The sequence below is a fragment of the Penaeus chinensis genome, chromosome 8 (genome assembly GCF_019202785.1).
Source record: "Penaeus chinensis breed Huanghai No. 1 chromosome 8, ASM1920278v2, whole genome shotgun sequence".
NCBI classification, from domain to species: domain Eukaryota; kingdom Metazoa; phylum Arthropoda; class Malacostraca; order Decapoda; family Penaeidae; genus Penaeus; species Penaeus chinensis.
The window spans coordinates 41,611,104-41,636,103 of NC_061826.1; the positions used below are offsets into that span (position 1 = coordinate 41,611,104).

The following is a 25,000-nucleotide window of genomic DNA, read 5'->3' on the forward strand; positions in this document are numbered from 1 at the left end:
CACATCTATATGTATATATATAGATAGATAGACAGACAGATAGATAAGTAGATGTATGTATACGTATGTACTTGCGTGCGCGCGCATGTGTTTACAAATATACATATGTATACACATATATGCGTGTACATATATGTATATATGTGTTTACATATATGTATATATGTGTTTACATATATGTATATATGTGTTTATATATATATATATATATGATATATATGTATATACATATACATACACACATATATATATGTGTAAGTATATACATATATATATATACATATATATACATATATACATACATATATGCGTATAAATGTACATTCACACCCACATACACATATAGACAAATAGACAGACAGATAGATAGATAGGTAGATAGATAGACAAATATATAAATAGATAGATAGACAGATAGATATATATGTATAGATAGATAAGTAGGTAGATAGATAGATAGACAGACAGACAGATAGATAGGTAGATAGATAGACAGATAGTTAATAGATAGATAGGTAGATAGATAGACAGATAGTTAATAGATAGATAGACAGATAGATATGTATAAATAGATAGGTAGGTAGATAGATAAGTAGACAGATAGATAAATAGATAGATAGATATGTGTAAATAGATAGGTTGACAGATAGATAGGTAGACAGATATATAAATAAATAGATAGACAGATAGATATGTATAAATAGATAGGTAGGTAGATAGATAGACAGATAGGAAGATAAATAGATATATAAACAAATAGATAGATGGTTAGATAGATATATAGACATATATATATAGACAGATAGCTATATAAATAGACAGATAAATAGACATTTAGATAGATAGGTAAATAAATAGATAGGTAGGTAGATAGATATATAGAGAGATATATAGACAGATAGACATATAGATAGATAGGTAGACAGATAGGTAGATAGATAGATAGATAGATGATTAAATAGATGGATAAGTAGATAGATATATAGAGAGATAGATATAGACAGATAGGTAGATAAATATAAAGACAGATATATTGATAGATAGACAGGCAGATAGATAGATAGGTAGATAGATAGATAGACAGGCAGACAGACAGATACATACAGCGTGTGTGCTTCTCTTTATAAGAAAAATATAAAGGCATATGTACAAAAAAGTCGATCTGTGCGGCTCTCCCCGCGCAGACCCAGGATCGAGAGTGGCGTGGGTGGGGGACCCTGAGACGCCGTCCCTGAGGGTACATCCGGGAGGGAGGGCGCAGGTGGAAGTCCCTGGCCATCCTCTCTGCGTGAGGAAGGATTCGGGAGGTCCTTGCTATTACTTCGGCCACAGCGACAGCCCTCTGGAGCCTCCTCCTCCCCGCTGCGATGACCTCGGCCTGATCGTGTTTTGTGACGAGGTCGTGGCCCAAGCGCAGCGTAAGTGGTGTGTGGACTGCTGGTAATGGTGTGCGTTTGCGTGTGGGTCGTTTCTGTTTCCTGGTATGGGTCTGTCTGTCGTTGTTTTTGTTTTTGTGTCTGTCTGTCTCTCTCCGTCACTTCTTCTCTTTCTCTTACCCTGTCTCTTATCTCCATCCAATCCTGTCTTCCATCCTTTTATCCGTTTTTTCTTTTTTCAGTCGACTTTCTCTTTCTTTCAATATGCCTTTGCCTCTGTCGGTCTGCGTCTCTCCTCCTCTCCTCCTCTCTCTGCCTCCCCTGTTCTTCCTCTCTCTTTCCCAGTCTCTATCTATTACCTCCGTTTATATACGATTTAAGTTTTAGAATAATGACGTTACATACATAGGTAACATATTAAAAAAAATACAAAGGCAGGTTTATAAGAAAGAGACTTATCTAAACTATGTATCAATAATGAAATGTTGAAATAAAAACGGGATATTTACAATTAACAGAAAAGAATAAATAGTATGATAGATTTAGAGAAACAGCAAGTATTCCTTAAAATGTTGGAGTTCTTTATATGAGTTTCATCCCTTAAAACAGAGGGCGATCCTGTCTCTCTCTCTGTACTTGGGAAAGCCTTGATATTTCTTTTGATCCCTTTTGATTCAATAACATGAACCTACGTCGTTGCTGCTGACGGACACTTAACACGAGCTTCATCTTCACCCCAAAAAGAACCAGAGAGCTCCACCGTCCTGCAGCTGTACAACCGAGAGGTCCTAAGAGTCCTCCTCAGTTCTTCCTCAAATCGGACCGAGGTCGTCGTCTCCATACCCGAGAACGACACGATCTTATCCCCCGACGACTATGCCTGCCGAGAGTCGTACTGGCATACGTGTGTGCAGTTGGTGGACGTCCCTGAGAGCTTGGATTATCTCTACATCATAGCTGTTGATTTGGACGAGGAGGGTTATGTGAACGTGTCCAGCGGAGTTCTGTTCGAAGGTGGGTGAGCGTTGTCGAAGTTCCGTGTATTTTTTTATCTTTACTTGCTTCTTTCTCTTTATCTGTCTATTTATATAAAGATATATGCACGTATGTGTATATATATATTTTTTCTTTCTGTCTTTTTTCCTTTATAAATCCAAATATCTTTTATTTATTTAATTATTTCGTTCATTTCCTTTACTTCCTATTTTTTTTTCTCTCTCTGTCTTTCTCATTCTCCCTCTCTGTCTCTATATATCTCTCTTTCTCTCTTTCTCCCTCTCATTTTCTCTCTTCCCCTCTCCCTCTCATTCTATCTCCCCCTCTCCCTTTCATTCTCTCTCTCCCCGTCTCCCTCCCATTCTCTCTCTTCCCCTCTCCCTCTCATTCTCTCTCTATATATATATATGCATTTATATATATATATACACATATATATATATTTCACACATACACTTAATTCCTTCCTACCGCCAGTGTTCAAGGCCCGCGTCGTCCGTCTGTCTCACGACGTCTACGAAGTGATCCCCGATCCCTCGAACTCTCCCGGGAACTACAGCGTGTCCCTGAACGCCAACGCCTTTGTGTCCTGCGGCGGCGACGGGGCTCAGGAGGACTCGGGGTGTCGCGTGTACTTCGACCGAGCGATCTATGATTATAATTTTACGCTGTCGAAGGGCTGGGCCCCCAGCATGGTGATTTATCCGGCGTCTGATGAAAGTCAGTTGGGCGGGTACCTTTTTTTTTTTTTTTTTTTTTTTTTTTCTTGATGAGTTTATTAAATTTCTTATGCTGTCGTTATATTTGGAAATGTGTGTTTTGGACAGACTGAATAGTGTCTTTACGTGTGTTCCGCGGTATAAATTCATCATAGAAATATATTCTTATTGATGTAAAAAATATATTGTGATACAAAGGGAAAAACTCCCTATACGCAAATCAGATTTCTTATACAATAGAATGTATACATGCTCTCATGATGCCATAAACTGGACTACAACTCTTCACAACCTCCTCAGATCCTCTGCCAAGCTCAAAGATTTACAGCATCACCTCTTTGAGCGAAAGTTCTACGAAGATGAGGGTGCAGATCCAAAGCCCCAGGACTGTCGCAAAGGCCGAGTTTATCTTATTCGAGGACTACGTCGCCACGAGCAGCCAGGAGGTCGAGGTGTACCTTTCTGATTCGGGTTACATTGTGGACGTGCCCGCGTGCGAAGGGAAATGCGAGTTCGTCATCCTGGGTTACGGGGTCGATGGGTCTCTGGTAGAGACAGGGGAAGCCTACGTAAAACTTGAAGGTGGGCGTCTCCCTGTTCTCTCTCACTCTTACGTATCTGTCCAAAAAACAAAGAAAAAAGACCCTCGTTATTTTGCCCTGTTTCTCCATTACTTGCAAAGGTGCCCTGAGGAACGGCAGCGCTGGCTCGTACTCTTGTAGTCTCCGTCGTTCATTCCAGACCTGGATGTGGACGTCGCCGAGGTGGGCAGGGAAGCCGATAAGGCCAATTCGTCCCTTCGAGTGGAAACCACCGGGGAAAACGATGCTATAATTGAGGGCGTGGGGAAATGCAAAAGGTATAGCAGCCCTTGCTACTTCTTCCAACTTGCGAGGGAGACGGTGGAGTCTGCAACGTACTGCGTCAACATTACTACATTACCCATTTACGGCCTCAATAGAACGTGGGTCTTTCACTGCAGCGATTCTGTGACGCCTTACAGTGGTGAGTTCAGCTCCTTCCTCTTCCTGTACGGGATTTGGTTTCTTAGTTATGGACTGCAAGCAAGCATTTAAATCGCACTGTTGATACTGATTTTCTGTGTAGATACAAGTAGATACACACATTTTATTGACATACGATATATTTCTTCTCCAAGAGAGAAACACGTGAATAATCGAAGTTCTACCTCACAGAACTCCCAGGCAACTTCTTCGTGTCCATGGTAAACAATTACAAGGTGGTGGTGAGTGGCAGCTTCCCTACCAACTTTACAGAGGTCGTGGTGTTCGACCCGGATACACCTGAAGAAGAGCTCTCTATCGGACACACAGAGTGTTCTAAAGTGACTGAGACTACAACAGATTGCATGTGTATTATCAATCGCTCAGATGATGAAAGTCCTCTGAGGGTGTTGGTGACAGCGCTAGACAGCAATGGAACTGTTTTGAGTTCAGTGATGATGACCTACGAGTATACGTGTAAGTGTTAAAAAAAGTTTGCTGACAGATGGATAGCTTGAAATCAGCTGCACCTGCCAATCTTGAAAACAATAAGGATAATAATAATAGTAATTATTTTATTACGATGATGACAATAATAATGATAATCATAATCACAATCATAATCATGATAATGATAATGATGCCAATGGTAATGATGAAGATGAAGATAATAATAATAACAATAACAATAATTATGATAATAATAATAATAGTAATAATAACAAAGCAACAACAACAATAATAATAATAATGATAATAACAGTATTTTGCCGCCCCACACAGACCCCAAGAAGACGACGCCCGCCTGGGTTATCGTTGTGTCAGTGTTTGGTTGTCTGGTCGTCGTTGCCGCCGCTGCCGCTGTCTTCTGCCGGTAAGTCTTCGGAACCTTCTACGTTGTTGGTTCGTATATGGATATATGCATAATATGAATGTGGATGTAAGAGTATATATACGTGTGTATGTGTGTGTTTGTGGGTGTATACATATATATGTATATATACATGTATATGTATATATATATTCACACATATATAAGCAGACCGTTTAAATATAATCCGATAACAAACATCCTAAATTGCTTAAATTGGAACTAAACTATTGCCAATAGGTGGTATATAGTAAGCATATATAAATAATTAAATAACCTTCCTTTTGTTTTACTTCTTCAGCAAGGAGAAACAGTGAAGCCGAAATCTGTCCACGTAGAAAAAAATAAACTTGTAAATTATCGAGTGAAATATCTGTAATTTATTTAATTTGATTTTTTAAAATCATGAAATATTTCTTACTGCGTTAACGTTTTAGCAAAGGCAGAATGTATTTTTGGGTGACTTTTATTGCAACAAAAAGAATGAAAACTTTTGGTAGATTTTTTTATTGTAGGGATATTAGCTTTTAGTTATTTTTGTGTTAATTAATATTTTTCAAGGGGGCATATCTCTGATTTGCATAAAACAGTGGTTAATAAAGTGAGTAACATTGTTATATCATTGCTATTATTATTATTGCTGTCATTATTATTATTACTATTGTTTTCTTTTTATTATTAGCATTGATATTACCATTGTTATTATGACCATGGTCATGGTATTATTATCAATATTATTGCTGTTATTGATAATAATCAATATTATTTCTATTATTATCACCATAAGTGATGTTATCACAGTTATTATCAATCTCATCAATATTAGCATAGTGATTATGATTAAAGTGATTTTGATTTCTGCCGAAATGAACTTATAAGTTTTTTAACATTCTCTTTTATGTTAGAGTATATCTAAAATTCTTCCTTTCATACCCAACACAGTATCGGTAACTTGAACTAACTAGATATATACTTTTATGATTTCGAAATGGGATGTAACTCTTTTCCAATATTCCTCATGAATCACAGTCCATGGGATTGTGTTCCTCTGTGACAAAGATACCATTTGTTTGTTACCCGATGCATGTAGTTTTTCAGATTTTGTTTGAGAAAAGTAGGAGTTTTGGGGACTGGTGGGCGTCATATCTTTTAAGTTTCTTGTACCAAACTTACAGTTAAATAAAAAGTATCATTACCCTTTGTACAAACTAGTATGATAAAGCGTTCAGTTCCTCCTTGACCACAAGTAAAGAAGAGATGTCATTGAATATTCATGTACTTTCATTGAGTGTAGCATCATTCCAGCATATGCTTCCTGCCATTTGGTATGGTGGAACTGCCCTTCGCAATGCTCAGAAAGCCATGGGTATGTAAATAATATTCGCTTTATATGAATAAGAGCTGTCAACAGATTGCAGTGACCTAAATCAGATGTAAAGAGAATAGGTATTATGTAGATTGTAATAGATTAAAGGTGAAACTGAAAACTGTATGTGGATCTCCTAATAATAAAAAATATAAGTTAATTCTGAATTCTGAGAAGAGAATGATATGATATATAAAAACAAAATCATGACTGAAACCTAAGATGTACATTTTTAAGAACAGTGACAGTGCATATTTCCGTAACACTTGATACATCAGTTACATCAGTAAAGGTGCAGTCCTCAAGCCAGTTATGACGGTTTATCTTATGACAAACTAAGCTGGGTGTCGGGTGCAGTCAGCCGCTCGAGTGAAAGCTAGAGGCACCGGAAACATATGATTTGCATAGAAAAGGGGATCTGGAAAAGCATGGAGATGAACATGAACATGAAACCAGAATAGTAATGATAGTCAATGTGAGTGCGTGAGTTTTTTTTTTCAAATGGTACATATAGGGTTTTCACACTCACCCAGTATCTCTCAACTAATATTAGAAACTGAGGAACATTAGGTAATGAAACATGTTCAATGTGAAAAAAAAAAAAAAGAAAAAAGACTGAACTACAGGGTTTTCAATGTTAATATTTAGTGCATATGTAACTGGAACAACAGGAAAATGGAAAATGAGGAATACCGATGTGTGGAAATATATGATTTATTTTTGATACAAAATATCACATACAAGAACTCATCAACAGCCCAGCACTGTCTCCTATAAATGCAATAAAAACAAGCATATTTTTCTTTGTGTTTTCATTTTCACACAACTACTGCACTGCTTGGAAGTAAATATCTGTATCACAAAACCTTGGTTCCCTTATGTCAGTTTAGGGCTGTTTTTGTGTACACGTCGCTCCCTTGATCAGATTTTGCCTCAAATCTCAAAAACTTTGCATATATTGCATATCTTGAGGTTGATTCTGTCATGTACCTCGGTTTCATTGGCCTTTTCACCTTTCAAAGTTTATGCTAAGCGAAGGGTCTTCACAAATATACACATGAACCATTTCTTTCTCTCCCATTTACATTTCTTTGTTCTTCTTGAGTCTATATGATTCCATGGGTCTTTTGGACTGAGTGTTTTCCAACTCATCGCTCCAGCTTCGTCTCCTCTTCTGAAACTGCCACAACATAATTTGGGCAAGAGGGGCTACAAAGGCATATAATGCTCGAAAAATTTATCTATCCTTTGGAATGAAGGGTAAATGTAGGGCTTACCGATTCTTTTCATGTCTTTGATATGAGAATGTAATCTAATGTACTGTCTCCCCATTCTGTATGGTAAATAAAGTGTACATTCTCTTTCACTACCACAAACATTTTCGTATTTTGTTTCTACTGAGCCTTAATCATCAGTCCATTACATTATTATTGTTATCATTATTATTTTTTTGTACAATTCTTTTACAAATCAAAGAATCTCAAATTATGAGGGATTATTAGTGGGAGCAAAATGAGACGCACGACATTGTTCAGTAACGCAATGCATCTTGACTCAACCAATTTTTACTGGATTTTGTTTCTCTTCAATTTTCTTTTATTTTTAGCATAATTGTTCACTATTAATTTACTTTCGATCTTACACAGTCTCTGCCAAGTTCTGAAAATCTGTAAACTTGCAGAAGAATTTGAAAACCAACCAATCTTATTTCATTTTAGCAAGAAGCATATTGTAAGTATAATTACATGTAATACTGGCTGTAGTGTAAATTGGACAGAAATAGTAAAAAATAAATATTAGTTTTCCATTACCTCAGATAAAGCATATTATATCTATTGTAATGACCACGTTAGCAAACTCATATTTTCGTTTCCGCCAAAATATAGTACATAAAATTTTGTTGCCAAAAATAGTGTTAGGGCAATGTGCTTTTTTTCTTTTTATTACATATTATTTATCAGCATTTTCTTTCTCGGCAACTCTAAATTTTGTATATTTATATATGCATTTCTTTATTAATGTATGTTTATGATGTATCTCAAATATTTGCGATTCCAGCGGTATAGGGTATATGTTATGAAAACTATTTTCTCAGGGGATGGCAGAAAGAAAGACTATGTAACCTCACACTAGTGCACTACATATGTAGATAAATCTTCATGCTTCTGCCACCGAACGGAGGGCGTTGATGTAAACATTACTGACCTCTTCTAAGAGCTAATGGTATGGGAAACTTGGCTGCTTTGAACACTGGTGAATTTGAACATCGTGTGTCTTTTCATCAGTAAAAAACAGTTCATGAACTAGTGAAATATCAATCAGTTCCTTTTAAAAGCCACACAGGAGTGTAATTCAACATAATTTAGATATAGAGAGAGGAGAGACAAGGCAAGAGATGAGGAGAAAAGGGGAGACAGACAAGTAAAGGCAAGACCAAAGAAAGAAAAAGACAAGAAAAGGGAAAGGGAAAAAAATAGAGAAGAAAAGAGGATGAAAAAACAAGAAAGGAGAAAAGAGAAGAGAGAAAAAAAGAGAAGAGAGGAGGAAAGAAATAGAAAGGAGAGGATATGACAAGACAAGAGAAAAATGAAAAATGAGAGTAGAAAGCAGAGAGGAAAATAGAATAGGGAGAGGAGAAAAGGCCCCAATCAGTCTTAAGAGAAACAAAAGCCAAATCACTCTAAATGAGTTTAACACTTATCATTGTGAAGCATACTATATATACCTAATTATATATTGCATATCTGTACATTCTATATATGTAATTATATATTCTATATATGTATATATATAATTATAAATATATATATATATGTACGTACGTGTGTGTATGTATATATATATATATATATATATTGTTAATACTGTTGTTATCCTCATGCATGACAAACCATCCCACGACCCACGGGACTATCCATGCAACTGTGAGAGTACGCGGCTCTGTAGCCCAGGGGGATGCCTTGCGCAATTTAAGGATGGTTAACTATTCCCCCTGAAAGACCTAGAACCCCATGAGCGTGGTAGCGGGCAAAGGAGGGGTCCTTGGAACACGTGAGCATCGTATCGTTTCAGAGGGCTCTCAAAAACAAAAACAAAAATATATATATACATATATAGAGAAAATCTCAATTAAGGCAATAAGCAAGTGATCGAAAATTACTTGAAGATAAAATCAGGTAGAACATGAAATATGAAAATTAGAATGACCTCTTCTGATTATCATTATATATATTAAGTGAACACAACTCCTATTAGCCAAAATAAGGGAACTGTCAGGACACGTAACTTTTCCTCTCCCTGAAGTATCGGGCGGGCTCCGTTGTTCGCAGAAGCCGGCTGGAATTCAGTCATAAAAGAATAGGGTAAGGAGAGACAGAATCCTTTTCGACCAAGTGTGGGCACCAACTGTTTATTTCGCGCCAAGCAGGGTTACACTCATGCCGTGACGTCACGGCCGTACATCTTTTCAATCATAAAAACGCGTAAGTTAAAATAATATGACATAAAATAACAATAAAAATACGCGTCCTCATTAAAACAGAAATGGAGTAAATTATATTAACGAACATAAAATATACTGAATGGCAAGTAAAACAAAATAAAACCAAAGAAAACTAAACCCAAACGGGTATAACTAAAAGAAATCTAAATCCCCTAAAACTGTGAGTAAAGATTTAAAAGTTTGCGTGAAAGTGTATCAACGATGCGGCGGCGGCGGCTGACACACTCAAAGGTGACTCCCCGGGTGCGGGAAAGCGAACGGGTCGCGGGATGCCCGCCGTTACGGGAGGCTGCGGTGACGAGCGCCACTCTTACACAACCTTCACTCGTTCGCAACCATGCATTTGGGAACCAGTGTTGTAGAATATGCAGTGCGCTAAGGTAACTGAGTCTCACGTAAAAGCACAGCGGACGTGCTTGTCATCCTACCTCTGGTTACTGATTACACTGATAAGTAAAACAACGTATCTGCCTCAATGTAAAAATAAAGAGAGAGAGAGAGAGAGAGAGAATGAGAAAGAGAGAGAGAGAGAGAGAGAGGGAATGAGAAAGAGAGAGACAGAGGGAGAGACAGACAGAGAGAGAGATAGTATAATAATAATACAGATTCAGTCACAAACAAGGAAGCAGAAAGACATAACCACACAAACACAGACCAAGAGAACCGGGACCCACACAACCACGTCCTCAACAAAGCTTATAGCCTTCCAAGAGGACTACAGCTATCTTTAATATGTTGATGCTACCTGCAGCTCCTCTTTTCCTTATACATAAGGACTGGTAAATGAACAATACTGTTTCAGCGGTACTTTCATTCGCGTTTTTTTTTGACCAATAAAATTACAAATCCGTCGGTTTGAAGGGAAAAAAAAATACACACTGGAAAATTTGATCTTGATCTGAAACACTACAAACAAGCCTCACAGCCGAGCGGAGGAACGTCATAATGTTTTTCCTATTACTTCGTGCTCTGTTGAGTAGTCTGTTAAAATAAGTACAGATGCATGCAAATACATACATTAACAAAAATAATTACATGCAGATAAATACATTAACAAGTTGATATACATGCAAAAACATACATTAACAAATAAAAATACATGCAAATATATACATTAACAAATATAAATACATGCAAATACAAATACGTACATATATGTTGGTAGGAATATTGCCAAAAAATATACCATATTGACATCACGTTAATTGCATCATCTGACACTAACAAAGACATACTGACAGGTATTTGATTTAATCACCTGATATACTATCTGTTTCACGAGAGTATTGTTCATATAAATGAAAAAAACAAATAAAACATTTTGATAGTTTGATAGAAAAACCCAAAATGCACAAACTAGATTTTCTGAAAAGTGAGACAACACTTACGAAATTATTCTGTTTTTTATGTACGTCTGACGAGAAAATGGGAAAATAACAAACATAAAATAACGTAAATTTCATGTATATAACTAAAATTAAAATTTCTTCAACATGAAAATGAAACGTGAGGTGTTCTTTAAATATGGAAGTGGGCATCATGTTTAGGGGGGAAAATGTTAGGAACCACAAGATATTTGTATGTATATATATACACATACGTATATGTATATATGTATATATAAACACGCACCACATATATATACTGTACATATAATACATATATACAAATATATATACATATATATTCATACACACATATATATGTAAATATATGAATTTATTTATATAAAGAGGGAGAAAGAGTGAGCAAGTGAAAATTGGAGTGAGGGAGAGGGAGAGAGAGAGAGAGAATTTTGTTTTCCATGCTATCTTTTCTTCGGAATCCCCCTCCCCCGCTTCTATTTTTCAACACGCATATCGAACTCGCTTATCTGCACTTATTTCAAGGTGCAACCACAAGCAGACGGCAAAGCGTAAACAGATTCCAAACGAAGAGGATCTGGTTGACTCTACCAAACATCAATCTCTTCTACAAGTTGGTTCAATTTCTTTTTTTGTTTACTCTCCTCTTCGCTATGGCGACTTCATCAACATTTCAGCCTGGCTTTATGTCGTTAATCAATGGGTTTATTATAATTGTGTTTTCAGCAGGGCACGAGTTGAAATGGTCGGGGGAGGAAGCACAGTATTTTCGAGCCTGTTGCTGGCTGTTGTGCTTCTAAGCAACAGCTGTTCCGTGATATGTGCAGATGGAGAGACAGCTGTTCAAGGTTAGTGTGTGGACGATATGTTCACAGGCAGAATTTGTTTGTGAATTTTGCGTCAGTTTTAATTGGTATATCAAGTAAATAATTACGTTTTATGGAAGAGAAGTGAAAGAGACAGCTTAAAGGTCGAGTATGCTATTGGTTTATTTGTGGTTTGTATGGGGTAATGATGATTTGGAGACGTTATCAAAAGTATGTTGATAATTATGGTAAGTCCTTGTGAGATTGCCAGGGACTGGGAATTACGATGTCTGTGACTCATAAAAAGAGATATGATAGAAACAAAAATATATATATCAACGTATCATATATATACACACACTAAACATAGTATACCAAATCAATTGATTAACTTCCCACGTACTAAATCTTTCCATTACTGGCAAAAATCCATACTAAATAGACCAACAGATCTCTCCATCCTTAAAACATCAGCAACAACAAAAATATATTTTTCACTACGAAAATTTTCAGAAAATGAGTTGGTTCCCTCGCCCACCCTGCTGACCATCAAGGAAATCCACAAAGTGAGGCGACGCGACGACCCGAGCGGCAGACAGCAGAACATAAGGCTGGTTGTTGATCAGCACGACCCGATCTCAGGCGCCGAAACGTTGACCCTGACTCTACAAACGTTCGACAACGAGACGATTCCATACGAGGCTGTCCAGATACCGGATCCAAGTGCCACGGAATTCGAGTTTGAAGGGAATTTCGTTGACGCGAAGGCCATCTCCGTTGAGGCCAAGAGGAACGGGTCGACACTGGCTTGTGGCTCCGTCCACGCGGATGTTGAAGGCGAGAGAACGTTTTCTGTTTTTGGGGTTGGTCTTCCGTGTATATATATATATATATATATATATATATATATATATATATATATATATATATATGTGTGGGTTTATACATATACACATACATACATACGTATGTATGTACATATATATGTATCTCTCTCTCTCTCTGTCTCTGTCTTTCTCTCTCTCCTCTCTCTCTCTCAGCAGGGCACGAGTTAAAATGGTAAGGGGAGGAAGCACATTATTTTCGAGCCTGTTGCTGGCTGGAAAATTCATATTTATATAGATATACATACATATGTATGCATGTAGATAGATGGATAGATATATAGATAGATAGACAGATAGATATATAAATAGAGAGACAGACAGATAGATAAGTAGATGTGTGTGTATGCGTATGTCTGTGCGCGCGCTTGTGTGTATGTTTATATATATACAAACATGTGTATTTATGTATATATACATAAATGTGTATATATATATGTACATGTACATATATATATAAACATATACATACATACATATATGTGTATGTATGTATATATATACATTTAAATATGCATATGTGTACATACACACCCACACACAGATATATATAGATAGATAGAAAGACAGAAAGATAGATAGATAGAAAAATGGATAGATAGATAGGCTGATAGATAGACAGACAGATAGATAATTAGATAGATAGATAGACTGATAGATAGATAGAAAGGTAGATAGATAGATATACAGATTGATATATAGATAGACAGATAGATAGATAGGTAGATATATATATAGATAGGTAGGTAGATAGATATATAAATAGATAGATGGACAGATAGATAGAGAGGCAGATAGATATAAAGACAGATAGATATATAGATCGATAGGTAGATAGGAAGAAAGATAGACAGACAGATAGATAGATAGATAGATATGTGTGTATATGCCCCTCTTCATAAGAAAAGAAAGAAAAGAAGGAAAAAAAATTCAGGCATATGCACAAAATTGAATATATTTTAAAAAGTCGATCTGTGTGGCTCTCCCCGCGCAGACCCAGGATCGAGAGTGGCGTGGGTGGGGGACCCTGAGACGCCGTCCCTGAGGGTACATCCGGGAGGGAGGGCGCAGGTGGAAGTCCCTGGCCATCCTCCCTGCGTGAGGAAGGATTCGGGAGGTCCTTGCTATTACTTCGGCCACAGCGACAGCCCTCTGGAGCCTCCTCCTCCCCGCTGCGATGACCTCGGCCTGATCGTGTTTTGTGACGAGGTCGTGGCCCAAGCGCAGCGTAAGTGGTGTGTGGGCTGCTGGTAATGGTGTGCGTTTGCGTGCGGGTCGTTTCTGTTTCCTGGTATGGGTCTGTCTGTCGTTTTTTTTTGTTTTTGTGTCTGTCTGTCTCTCTCCGTCACTTCTTCTCTTTCTCTTACCCTGTCTCTTATCTCCATCCCATTCTGTCTTCCATCCTTTTATCCGTTTTTTTCTTTTTTCAGTCGACTTTCTCTTTCTTTCCATATGCCTTTGCCTCTATCGGTCTGCGTCTCTCCTCCTCTCCTCCTCTCTCTGCCTCCCCTGTTCTTCCTCTCTCTTTCCCAGTCTCTATCTATTACCTCCGTTTATATACGATTTAAGTTTTATAATAATGGCGTTACATACACAGGTAACATATTAAAAAAAATACAAAGGCAGGTTTATAAGAAAGAGACTTATCTAAACTATGTATCAATAATGAAATGTTGAAATAAAAACGGGATATTTACAATTAACAGAAAATAATAGATAGTATGATAGATTTAGAAAAACAGCAAGAATTCCTTAAAATGTTGGAGTTCTTTATATGAGTTTCATCCCTTAAAACAGAGGGCGATCCTGTCTCTCTCTCTGTACTTGGGAAAGCCTTGATATTTCTTTTGATCCCTTTTGATTCAATAACATGAACCTACGTCGTTGCTGCTGACGGAAACTTAACACGTGCTTCATCTTTACCCAAAAAAAGAACCAGAGAGCCCCACCGGCCTGCAGCTGTACAACCGAGAGGTCCTAAGAGTCCCCCTCAGTTCTTCCCCAAATCGTACCGAGGTCGTCGTCTCCATACCCGAGAACGACACGATCTTATCCCCCGACGACTATGCCTGCCGAGAGTCGTACTGGCATTCGTGTGTGCAGTTGGTGGACGTCCCTGAGAGCTTGGATTATCTCTACATCATAGTTGTTGATTTGGACGAGGAGGGTTATGCGAACGTGTCCAGCGGAGTTCTGTTTGAAGGTGGGTTTGCGCGGTCGAAGTTCCGTGGTGGTCTAGTTTTTATTTTTTCTCTTCGCTTCTTTCTATCTATATAAACATATGCACTCATGTATATATATGTATTCTGTCTTTATTTATTTATCTATTCAGATATTTTTTTGTATCTATTTCGTTCTTTTCATTTTCTTTCTTTTTTTTCTCTCTCTATTTCTTTTTCTCTCTCTGTCTCTCTCTCTCCCTCTCTCTATCAAGAGATATGTATTTATATATTTGCACACACACATATATATATAAACACATGCCCGCCAGTGTTCAAGGCATGCGTCGTCCGTCTGTCTCACGACGTCTACGAAGTGATCCCTGATCCCTCGAACTCTCCCGGGAACTACACGGTGTTCCTGAACCACTACGCCGTTGTGTCCTGCGGCGGCGACGGGGCTCTGGAGGACTCGGGGTGTCGCGTGTACTTCGACCAAGTGATTCATGATAGAAACTTTACGCTGATGAAGGTCGGGCTCCCCGACATGGTGATTTATCCGGCATCTAATGAAGGTCAGTTGGGCTTAATGTTGGTTGGCGGGTACGTGAATTTTGTGTGTGTGTGTTTAAGGGATTTTTTGACAGGCTGAAGAGTGGTATAACGTCAATATAAAAATATATTCTTATTGATGTAAAATATGTGTTATAGTACAAAGAGAAAAAAATCGCTATACGTAAACTAGGTGCATGTACAGCAGAATGACTTCATAATGCCATAACCTGGACTACAACTCTCCTTTTCACAACCTTCTCAGATCCCCTGCCAAGCTCAAAGATTTACAGCATCACCTCTTTGAGCGAAAGTTCTACGAAGATGAGGGTGCAGATCCAAAGCCCCAGGACTGTCGCAAAGGCCGAGTTTATCTTATTCGAGGACTACGTCGCCACGAGCAGCCAGGAGGTCGAGGTGTACCTTTTTGATTCGGGTTACATTGTGGACGTGCCCGCGTGCGAAGGGAAATGCGAGTTCGTCATCCTGGGTTACGGGGTCGATGGGTCTCTGGTAGAGACAGGGGAAGCCTACGTAAAACTTGAAGGTAAGCGTCTCCCTGTTCCTTCTCACTCTTACGTATCTGTCAAAAAAACAAAGAAAAAAGATCCTCGTTATTTTGCCCTGTTTCTCCATTACTTGCAAAGGTGCCCTGAGGAACGGCAGCGCTGGCTCGTACTCTTGTAGTCTCCGTCGTTCATTCCAGACCTGGATGTGGACGTCGCCGAGGTGGGCAGGGAAGCCGATAAGGCCAATTCGTCCCTTCGAGTGGAAACCACCGGGGAAAACGATGCTATAATTGAGGGCGTGGGGAAATGCAAAAGGTATAGCAGCCCTTGCTACTTCTTCCAACTTGCGAGGGAGACGGTGGAGTCTGCAACGTACTGCGTCAACATTACTACATTACCCATTTACGGCCTCAATAGAACGTGGGTCTTTCACTGCAGCGATTCTGTGACGCCTTACAGTGGTGAGTTCAGCCCGTACGGGATTTGTTTTTTTAGTTATGGACTGCAAGCAAGCATTTAAATCGCACTGTTGATACTGATTTTCTGTGTAGATACAAGTAGATACACACATTTTATTGACATACGATATATTTCTTCTCCAAGAGAGAAACACGTGAATAATCGAAGTTCTACTTCACAGAACTCCCAGGCCACTTCTCCGTGTCCATGGTAAACAATTACAAGGTGGTGGTGAGTGGCAGCTTCCCTACCAACTTTACAGAGGTCGTGGTGTTCGACCCGGATACACCTGAAGAAGAGCTCTCTATCGGACACACAGAGTGTTCTAAAGTGACTGAGACTACAACAGAGTGCATGTGTATGATCAATCGCTCAGATGATGAAAGTCCTCTGAGGGTGTTGGTGACAGCGCTAGACAGCAATGGAACTGTTTTGAGTTCAGTGATGATGACCTACGAGTATACGTGTAAGTGTTAAAAAAAGTTTGCTGACAGATGGATAGCTTGAAATCAGCTGCACCTGCCAATCTTGATAACAATAAGGATAATAATAATAGTAATTATTCTATTACGATGATGACAATAATAATGATAATCATAATCACAATCATAATCATGATAATGATAATGATGCTAATGGTAATGATGAAGATGAAGATAATAATAATAACAGTAATAATAATTATGATAACAATAATAATAGTAATAATAACAAAGCAACAACAACAATAATAATAATGATGATAATAACAGTATTTTGCCGCCCCACACAGACCCCAAGAAGACGACGCCCGCCTGGGTTATCGTTGTGTCAGTGTTTGGTTGTCTGGTCGTCGTTGCCGCCGCTGCCGCTGTCTTCTGCCGGTAAGTCTTCGGAACCTTCTACGTTGTTGGTTCGTATATGGATATATGCATAATATGAATCTGGATGTAAGAGTATATATATGTGTGTATGTGTGTGTTTGTGTGTGTATACATATATATGTATATATACATGTATATGTATATATATATTCACACATATATAAGCAGACCGTTTAAATATAATCCGATAACAAACATCCTAATCTGCTTAAATTGGAACTAAACTATTGCCAATAGGTGGTATATAGTAAGCATATATAAATAATTAAATAACCTTCCTTTTGTTTTGCTTCTTCAGCAAGGAGAAACGGTGAAGCCGAATTCTGTCCACGTAGAAAAAATAAACTTGTAAGTTATGAAGTGAAATATCTGTAATCTGTTTAATCTAATTTTTAAAAATCATCAAATGTAGTTTTTGGGTTCTTTTTATTACAACATATAGAATTAAAAAGAATGTAAAAAATATTTTTTTTCTCATTGTAGACTTATTATTAATATTAATCAATATTTTTCTGGGGTCATGCCTCTGATTTGCATAAAAAAGTGCCTAATAAAGTGAGTAATATTGTTATATCATTGATATTATTATTGTCGTCATTATTATTATAGTTTTCTTTTTTTAATCATTAATATTACCACTGTTATTATGACCACGGTCATGTTATTATCAATCGTATTGCTGTTATTGATAATTGCTGTTATTTTTATTATTACCATTAGTAATGTTATCACAGTTACTAACAATAACATCATTATCATCATAGTGATTATTATCTCTACTAACCTATCATTTTGATTTCTGCGGAAATGAATTTATGTTTCCAATATCCTCTTTTAGGTTAAAAAGAAAAAATGAGGGAAAGGAAATGAAGAAAGAAAGAAAAAAACTGAATAACAAGGAAATAAAAGATAAAACAGGGGATACACAAAAAGCTAGAAAATTAAACAAATAAAGAAGACAAACATAAAAGCCGAATAAAAGGCAAAGGAAGAAAAAAAAAAGAGAGAAAACAAAGAATAGACAAAAAAATATGAAAAGTGAGATAAATAAAACACGAAACAAGTAAATGGAGAAATAGAAAAATGCGAAAAAAGGAGTAAAGATAGAGCGAGAGAGCGAGAGAGAGAGATAAAGAGACAAAGACGGAAAGATAGATAGAGAGAGAAAGAGAAAGAGAGAGAGAGAGAGAGAGAGAGAGAGAGAGAGAACGAGAGAGAAAGAGAGAGAGAGAGAGAGAGAGAGAGAGAGAGAGAGAGAGAGAGAGAGAGAGAGAGAGAGAGAGAGAGAGAGAGAAAGGGAGAAAGATAGAAAGAGGAAGAGAGTGAGAGAGAGAGAGAGAGAGAGAGAGAGAGAGAGAGAGAGAGAGAGAGAGAGAGAGAGAGAGAGAGAGAGAGAGAGAGAGAGAGAGAGAGAGAGAGAGTGAGAGAGAAAGAGAAAAAGAGAGAAAGAGAAAAAGAGAGAAAGAGAAAAAGAGAGAGAGAGAAAGGGAGAGAGAGAAAGGGAGAGAGAGAGAGGGAGAAAGAGAGAAAGAGGAAGAGAGTGAGCGAGAGAGAGAGAGAGAGAGAGAGAAAGGGAGAAAGAGAAAGAAAGAGAGAGAAAGGGAAAGAGAAAGAGTGAGTGAGTGAGTGAGTGAGAGAGAGAGAGATAGGGGGGGGGGTAGAGAAAGAGAGAGAGAGAGAAAGAGAGAGAGAGAGAGAGAGAGAGAGAGAGAGAGAGAGAGAGAGAGAGAGAGAGAGAGAGAGAGAGAGAGAGAGAGGAAAAGAGAGTGAAAGAGAAAGAGAGAGAAAGAGAAAGAGAGAGCGAAAGAGGGAAAATAGAGAAAGACAGAGAGAGAAAGAGAAAGAGAGAGAGAAAGAGAGAAAGAGGAGATAGAGAGAAAGAGAGAGAGAGAGAGAGAGAGAGAGAGAGAGAGAGAGAGAGAGAGAGAGAGAGAGAGAGAGAGAGAGAGAGAGAGAGAGAGATAGAGAGAGAGGAAGAGAGAGAGTGAGAGAGCGAGAGAGAGAGAGTTATTAATCGTGGGGCATACTATACCTACTAATATAACAGTAATCGTTCTCCATAATCAAACTTTATACTGTCATTAATAGTGGAACATTCGATGCCTCTTAAAACAACAGGAATCATTCCTTATGTGAAATTCGGTGCTAAATTCCTGCGCTGAGTGCTGCTCCCTCTCCACCCACCGGCTCCCGCACCAACCCAAGACCAGACATATAAAGTAATTAACAAAGCCAAAAGAAAGTGTGAAGAAATAAACTACATCTATCAAATACAATGAACCACAATCAAATGCATTTAGTCTTACTGCACAGAAACGCCACCAGTCAAGCATAAACGAAGTGAAAAAAACATGTCAAGTTAGTGCCTGCCCAGGTGCACACTGATAAACTCATTGATTGATTGCGATAGTGTAAGCAATACAACGTATATCTTGATAAACTGAAAGATCCATATTGTTATAACTTTGCAGTACACAGATGTGTCTTTATAGTAAATAAATATATTTCTTCTGTATATGTACTTTTGATAGTTTATAGAAGAAAAACAAATGATTCGAAACTGCATTCCTCCATCGGTACATATAGTTTTAATTCTGATTTTTATTCAAGAAAATTAAACTGTTAGATTCAAGATGTTGTTTGAGACAAGCTCTAATCATGTCAGATTATACTTACTACCATTTATCCATTATCCATATCTTTTAAAAGAGAGGAAGTGACCGATGGATAACTTAGACATTTATCAGCAACACAAATATATATTGATAAAGATTAAGAAAGAAAGACAGAAAAAGAAGAAAAATGGTTATCGTTAAATGGTCTAACCTGATATGAAATGATAACAATATGATGGGAAAAATGGCCGTCCATCAGTTCGCTCATTCCCACTGATACCAACATGTGCTGGCACCCAACACAGAGTTATCTTTTTACTTGCTGACATCAGCAAGCCAATGGAACCTCCCTTACAACTGGATGCAAGGAGTTTATGCTCTTGATTGCTTCAGAGGCACTACGAGAGTCACATTATATTACAATAGAATGGTTCATAAGATCTCTAGTCATCTTGACTGCTGCAAGAATGGCATGCAATTCTGCAGTGAAGATCGAGGTTGCTCGAGAAAGACTGCTAAATTCCTTCTGCTCACTGCTGCAAAGCCCACACCATTCACAGATTTCGAACCATCTGTATATATTGCATCTGATCCTTGGTACTTAGAAGTGTGCTGAAGAAATCTATCTTTGACTTCTGCTTCGGATCTCTCCCCTTTCCCAATTCCAACCAAATCCAGCTCAACTTGGGGGAATTGGGGAGACTGTAGTCTCGTGTAGTAAATCAGATTCATGTAGTTCCGGGTTAATGGAAGAGGTGGTTCTCCACACTCAGCACCCATACAGATTCTAAGAGCTTCATTATGAACCGAGCCCAAAATCCGGAGAACAGTGGGAGTTACAGATTAATAAGCCTCACATCTATAGTCAAGGTTACTACGAATAAGCGCTCGGTAAAGCCGCAGAAGCGATGTACAGTCTGCATCCCAAGATAGGTGTGAAAGATCCTGCAAAATACTAAGTGCTCTTGTAGCTTTCACCTTTAACTGTTTGATGTGAGGCACCCATGTATGTCTTAAGTAAAAAATTAGGAGCAAATCCAAAATGCAGTGGATTTGCTCCTAAGTGGAGGGAAGGGTGGAACTTTCCTTGTTTGTGGAAATGCATGGCCATGCTATTGCTTGGAGAAAATTTGAACCCATGGTATGTTGCCTACTGCACAACCTGATTTGTTGCAGTCTGCTTGTGTCCTGGGGCAGTCTTATGGCAGACCTGCAAAGCAGAATCCATCTTCTTGCACAAAAATAACAAGTTGTATGCTGCTGCAATCCTACTGAAGAATGACACTGGGTGTCGTTCCTGTTCAGCCCAAAGAATGGAGAATTGGGTAGTGTAAGATGTTCCAGAAGAGATCTCTGCCATGGATTTAGCCAGCTCATTTGCAACATCTTTGTCTGTGAGGATTATGCTGTCTACCTTCAGAGTAGGTGGTGACATGGCTGTGCTCCTTCCAGCAGTCTTTCGCACCTTGTCCCGTACCCATTCTAAGAGGGTCCTAGAGTTAATCAAGGAGACAAACTGTCTCCACGACGTCCGTCTAGTCTCCCTTAGCACTTACCTGGCCCTTGCTCAGGTCTTTTTATAATGGATGAAGGTTACATCGCTGGGGCGTCGTTTCAACTTCTTAAATGCAGATTTTCTTGCTGTAACAGCTTGTTGGCATTCATCAGACCACCATGGAGCTGGAGGTCGACGGTACTGACCGCTACTTTTGAGAATGGATGCTCCTGCTGCAAAGTGAATTCGTGATGTGAAGTGATTAACAGCATCTTGAACACACTGGAAATCATTCACAGATCCTTGCAACACTGCAGTTAATCTAAATAGATTCCAGTTTGCATGTTCAAGTCGCCATCTCTGCACTCCTTTGACTGGAATACCATACACCTCCAAAATCACTGGAAAGTGATTGCTTCCATATCAGTCTTCCATGACCTGCCAAATGAAATTCAAATGTGAATCAGGTTAACCAATTAGAGAATGTCCCATTAAGATCCATGATTCATACACATTAATGGTCTTCACTACTAGGTATTTACTATGAGATACTTTCATATTTACCAGGAAAAATTTCCTTCATGGATTGAGGACTTTTCTCCTTCTTACCTGGTTTGAGAGCCCAGGAACCATTAAGATTCCCATTCTTGCCCTGTGGCAGCTAGAAAGGTTCCAGAGTGACATGTGATGTTCCAGAGGAATTGGCCAGGGGATTGTGTAGGTCGTCAGGGAGAGAGCTAACTTTTTGTAAATTTGTAGATATCATACAAATTAGAATTCTTCATTTCCTCCCCAGTTCAAGAAGGGGACTCAAAATCTCCCAACAGCCACAGGGGTAATGAGGAAATATACACAGTCACTATTACAGTGCTGATAGCATTCGCGGAACCTATGCACTACTGACTGGACAGTGCCTGTGTGACTCTAGCCATATTTGACCAGCCAGTTGACTTGTCCGGGCTTTGATTAAGCCACCTGTCTAACCAGAGTAGAGGACCAAAGAGTTGTGTTGCTACCTGCAGGGCACAACGTGCAGCATCGCTCAACCTCTAGGACTCCTGTTTCCTAGTAATATGGGATGCCACGCATGACAAACACAAGTAGGAGAGTCCTCCCTGGACCAAGATGGAATGAACCAGGGATGGGTGCACCATCCTCTCTCATAGGCCTTGGTACACCAGGGGAGAGAGAGAGAAGATAACAGCTAGATATATATGTATATTGAGAATATAAGAGCAAGAGAGATAACAGTCAGAGAGAGAGAGATAAGGGCCAAAATGGACCGACCTGCAACCTCACCAACTTCAAGGACGGAAATACCTACTTGTGTTAAAAGGTATTGTCCCAAAAATTAATCAAATCAGTAGTAATACCTGTTTGAGGGCGTGGGGAAATGCAAACGGTTTATCAGCCCTTGCTACTTCTCCCAACTTGCAAGGGAGACGGTGGAGTCTGCAACGCACTGTGTCAACATTAACAATTTACACATTTACGGCCTCAATAGAACATCTGTCTTTCACTGCAACAATTCTGTCACGTCTTACAGGGGTGAGTTCAGTTCCTTCCTCTTCCAGTACGGGATTTGGTTCTTTGTTACTTAGTACTTTTGATAGTTAATAGAAAAAAAACATGTTATTCGAAAATATACTTTTAATAATTAATGTCAGAAAAAAAAGTTATTCGAAATTGCATTCTCTCCATCAGTACATATAGAAAATTAAACACTGTTGAATTCAAGTTATAGTTTGAGGTAAGCTCTAATCATCTGTCTGATTATACTATAATTTATCCATTATCCATATCTTTTTAAAGAGAGGAAGCGACCGTTGGATAACTTAGACAGTTATCAACAACACAAATATATACTGATAAAAAAGAAAAAAGAAAAATGTTTATTGTTAATTGGTCTAACCTGATATGAAATGATAACAATATGATGGGGGAAATGTATAACGGTCTTATAAATAATATATATCCATTTTTACGAGAGAGAGAGAGAAGGTAACATATAGATAGATAGATAGATAGATAGATAGATAGATAGATAGATAGATAGATAGATAGAGAGAGAGAGATAGAGATAGAGATAGAGATAGAGATAGAGCTAAAAGAGATAGAGATAGATAGATAGATAGATAGATAGAGAGAGAGAGAGAGAGAGAGAGAGAAGGTAACATATAGATAAATAGATACATTGAGAAGAGGAGAGCAAGAGAGATAAAAGCCAGAAAAAACAAACAAAAAACGAAAAGCAACTATCAGTGAGATAAGGGTCAAAATGAACCGACTTTTGCCTTGCCTCAATTTCTCAACATTATAGTCATTACTCAACAACCTCATCAACTTCGTGGACGGAAATATCTACTTGTGTCTTAAGGTATGATTGTACAAATTCACCAGATCAGTAGTAATACTTGTTTTGATCAGTGATTTCTGTTGGCATTACCCATTTTATTATATTGTTGCGTTCAGTGTTGTACTGGTAAAGGAAGAGAAGTAGCTGACCTGATGAGAGGAGAAAGATAGATGTAGTGTGTGTACAAGAGCGAAGTGGCAGGGAAGTAATGCGAGACTGCTAGGAGGAGTCTTCAAGATGTTCTATCATGGCAAGGAAGGGAGGAGAAATGGCGTGGGTGAAGTGGTGAAAGAAAAGTACATTAACAGCACAGTGGAGGTTAAAAAGGTATCTGACCAAATAATGACAATGAAGTTGAGTATTGAAATGGTGCTACTGAATGAATGTAATCAGTTTTATGCCCCACAAATAGGATGCGAATTGGAGAATGAACATTTTTAGAACGAAGTAGAGGAAGAAGTTCAGAGCATATTGGCAGCAGAGAAGATAGTTGTGGGAGTGGACTACAATGTCCATGTCGGAGAAGGGACAATGGTGATGATCATGTGATGGCCAGATAAGGAGTGGGAGAGAGAAACCTGGAAGGACAGATGGTTGTCGATGTTGGTAAATGGGTGGAAATGGCGGTAGCGAATACCTATTTTAGTAGAGAAGGACACAGAGTAACTTACATAAATGAAGGGAATTGGAGTTAAGAGTATACAGATAAATCTCATTATGTGTAAGAGATGCGATCTAAAAGAATTTAAAGATAACAAGGTTGTACTTTGAGGGAGTGTAGCAAAACAACTTAACATAATGATTAACAAAACAAGGTTTGGAGTGAAGTCGAGGAGGAAATTTAGGACGGAACCAAAGATCAAATGGAGGAACAAAAAAAGAACAGTTACACATAGCATTCAAAGAAGAGGTTAGACAGGCTTTGGCAGAAAGGAAAGAAATCGGTTGGGCAGAGATCTCAAATACAATGAGAGAGAAAGCAAAGAATATATATGACATAATATCTCGGCGAAGGAAGACAAAGACACTTGGTGGTGGAATGCAGAAGTGCAGGATAGCATTAATTGAAAGAAAAACGCGAAAAAGAAATGGGACAGACAAGAG

The 25,000-nt window shown here is 38.4% G+C and overlaps 3 protein-coding genes across 3 annotated transcripts in view; all 3 read left to right on the plus strand.

The window, feature by feature from the left end:
• LOC125027896 overlaps positions 1 to 7,133 on the plus strand; it is a 15,173-nt gene extending 8,040 nt beyond the window's left edge. Inside the window, exons 5-12 of the mRNA XM_047617026.1 lie at positions 1,185 to 1,418; positions 2,121 to 2,390; positions 2,850 to 3,092; positions 3,392 to 3,673; positions 3,833 to 4,096; positions 4,288 to 4,572; positions 4,879 to 4,969; positions 5,268 to 7,133. Of these exons, the coding sequence (XP_047472982.1) occupies positions 1,185 to 1,418; positions 2,121 to 2,390; positions 2,850 to 3,092; positions 3,392 to 3,673; positions 3,833 to 4,096; positions 4,288 to 4,572; positions 4,879 to 4,969; positions 5,268 to 5,283 (1,685 nt within the window). The 3' untranslated portion in view covers positions 5,284 to 7,133. The remainder of the gene's footprint in view (positions 1 to 1,184; positions 1,419 to 2,120; positions 2,391 to 2,849; positions 3,093 to 3,391; positions 3,674 to 3,832; positions 4,097 to 4,287; positions 4,573 to 4,878; positions 4,970 to 5,267) is intronic.
• Positions 7,134 to 11,731: 4,598 nt separating this feature from the next.
• On the plus strand, positions 11,732 to 18,193 carry LOC125028175. The gene is made up of 11 exons (XM_047617559.1): positions 11,732 to 11,811; positions 11,925 to 12,046; positions 12,518 to 12,841; positions 13,883 to 14,116; positions 14,822 to 15,091; positions 15,380 to 15,622; positions 15,865 to 16,146; positions 16,306 to 16,569; positions 16,749 to 17,033; positions 17,340 to 17,430; positions 17,729 to 18,193. Exons 2-11 carry the CDS (start codon positions 11,941 to 11,943, stop codon positions 17,742 to 17,744), a joined length of 2,115 nt encoding a protein of 704 aa, XP_047473515.1. The 5' UTR covers positions 11,732 to 11,811; positions 11,925 to 11,940; the 3' UTR covers positions 17,745 to 18,193.
• A 5,895-nt stretch (positions 18,194 to 24,088) lies between these two features.
• The window catches only part of LOC125027897, a 29,339-nt gene continuing 28,427 nt past the window's right edge, over positions 24,089 to 25,000 (plus strand). The window contains exon 1 of the mRNA XM_047617028.1: positions 24,089 to 24,223. Coding sequence (XP_047472984.1) covers positions 24,134 to 24,223 — 90 coding nt within the window. The 5' untranslated portion in view covers positions 24,089 to 24,133. The remainder of the gene's footprint in view (positions 24,224 to 25,000) is intronic.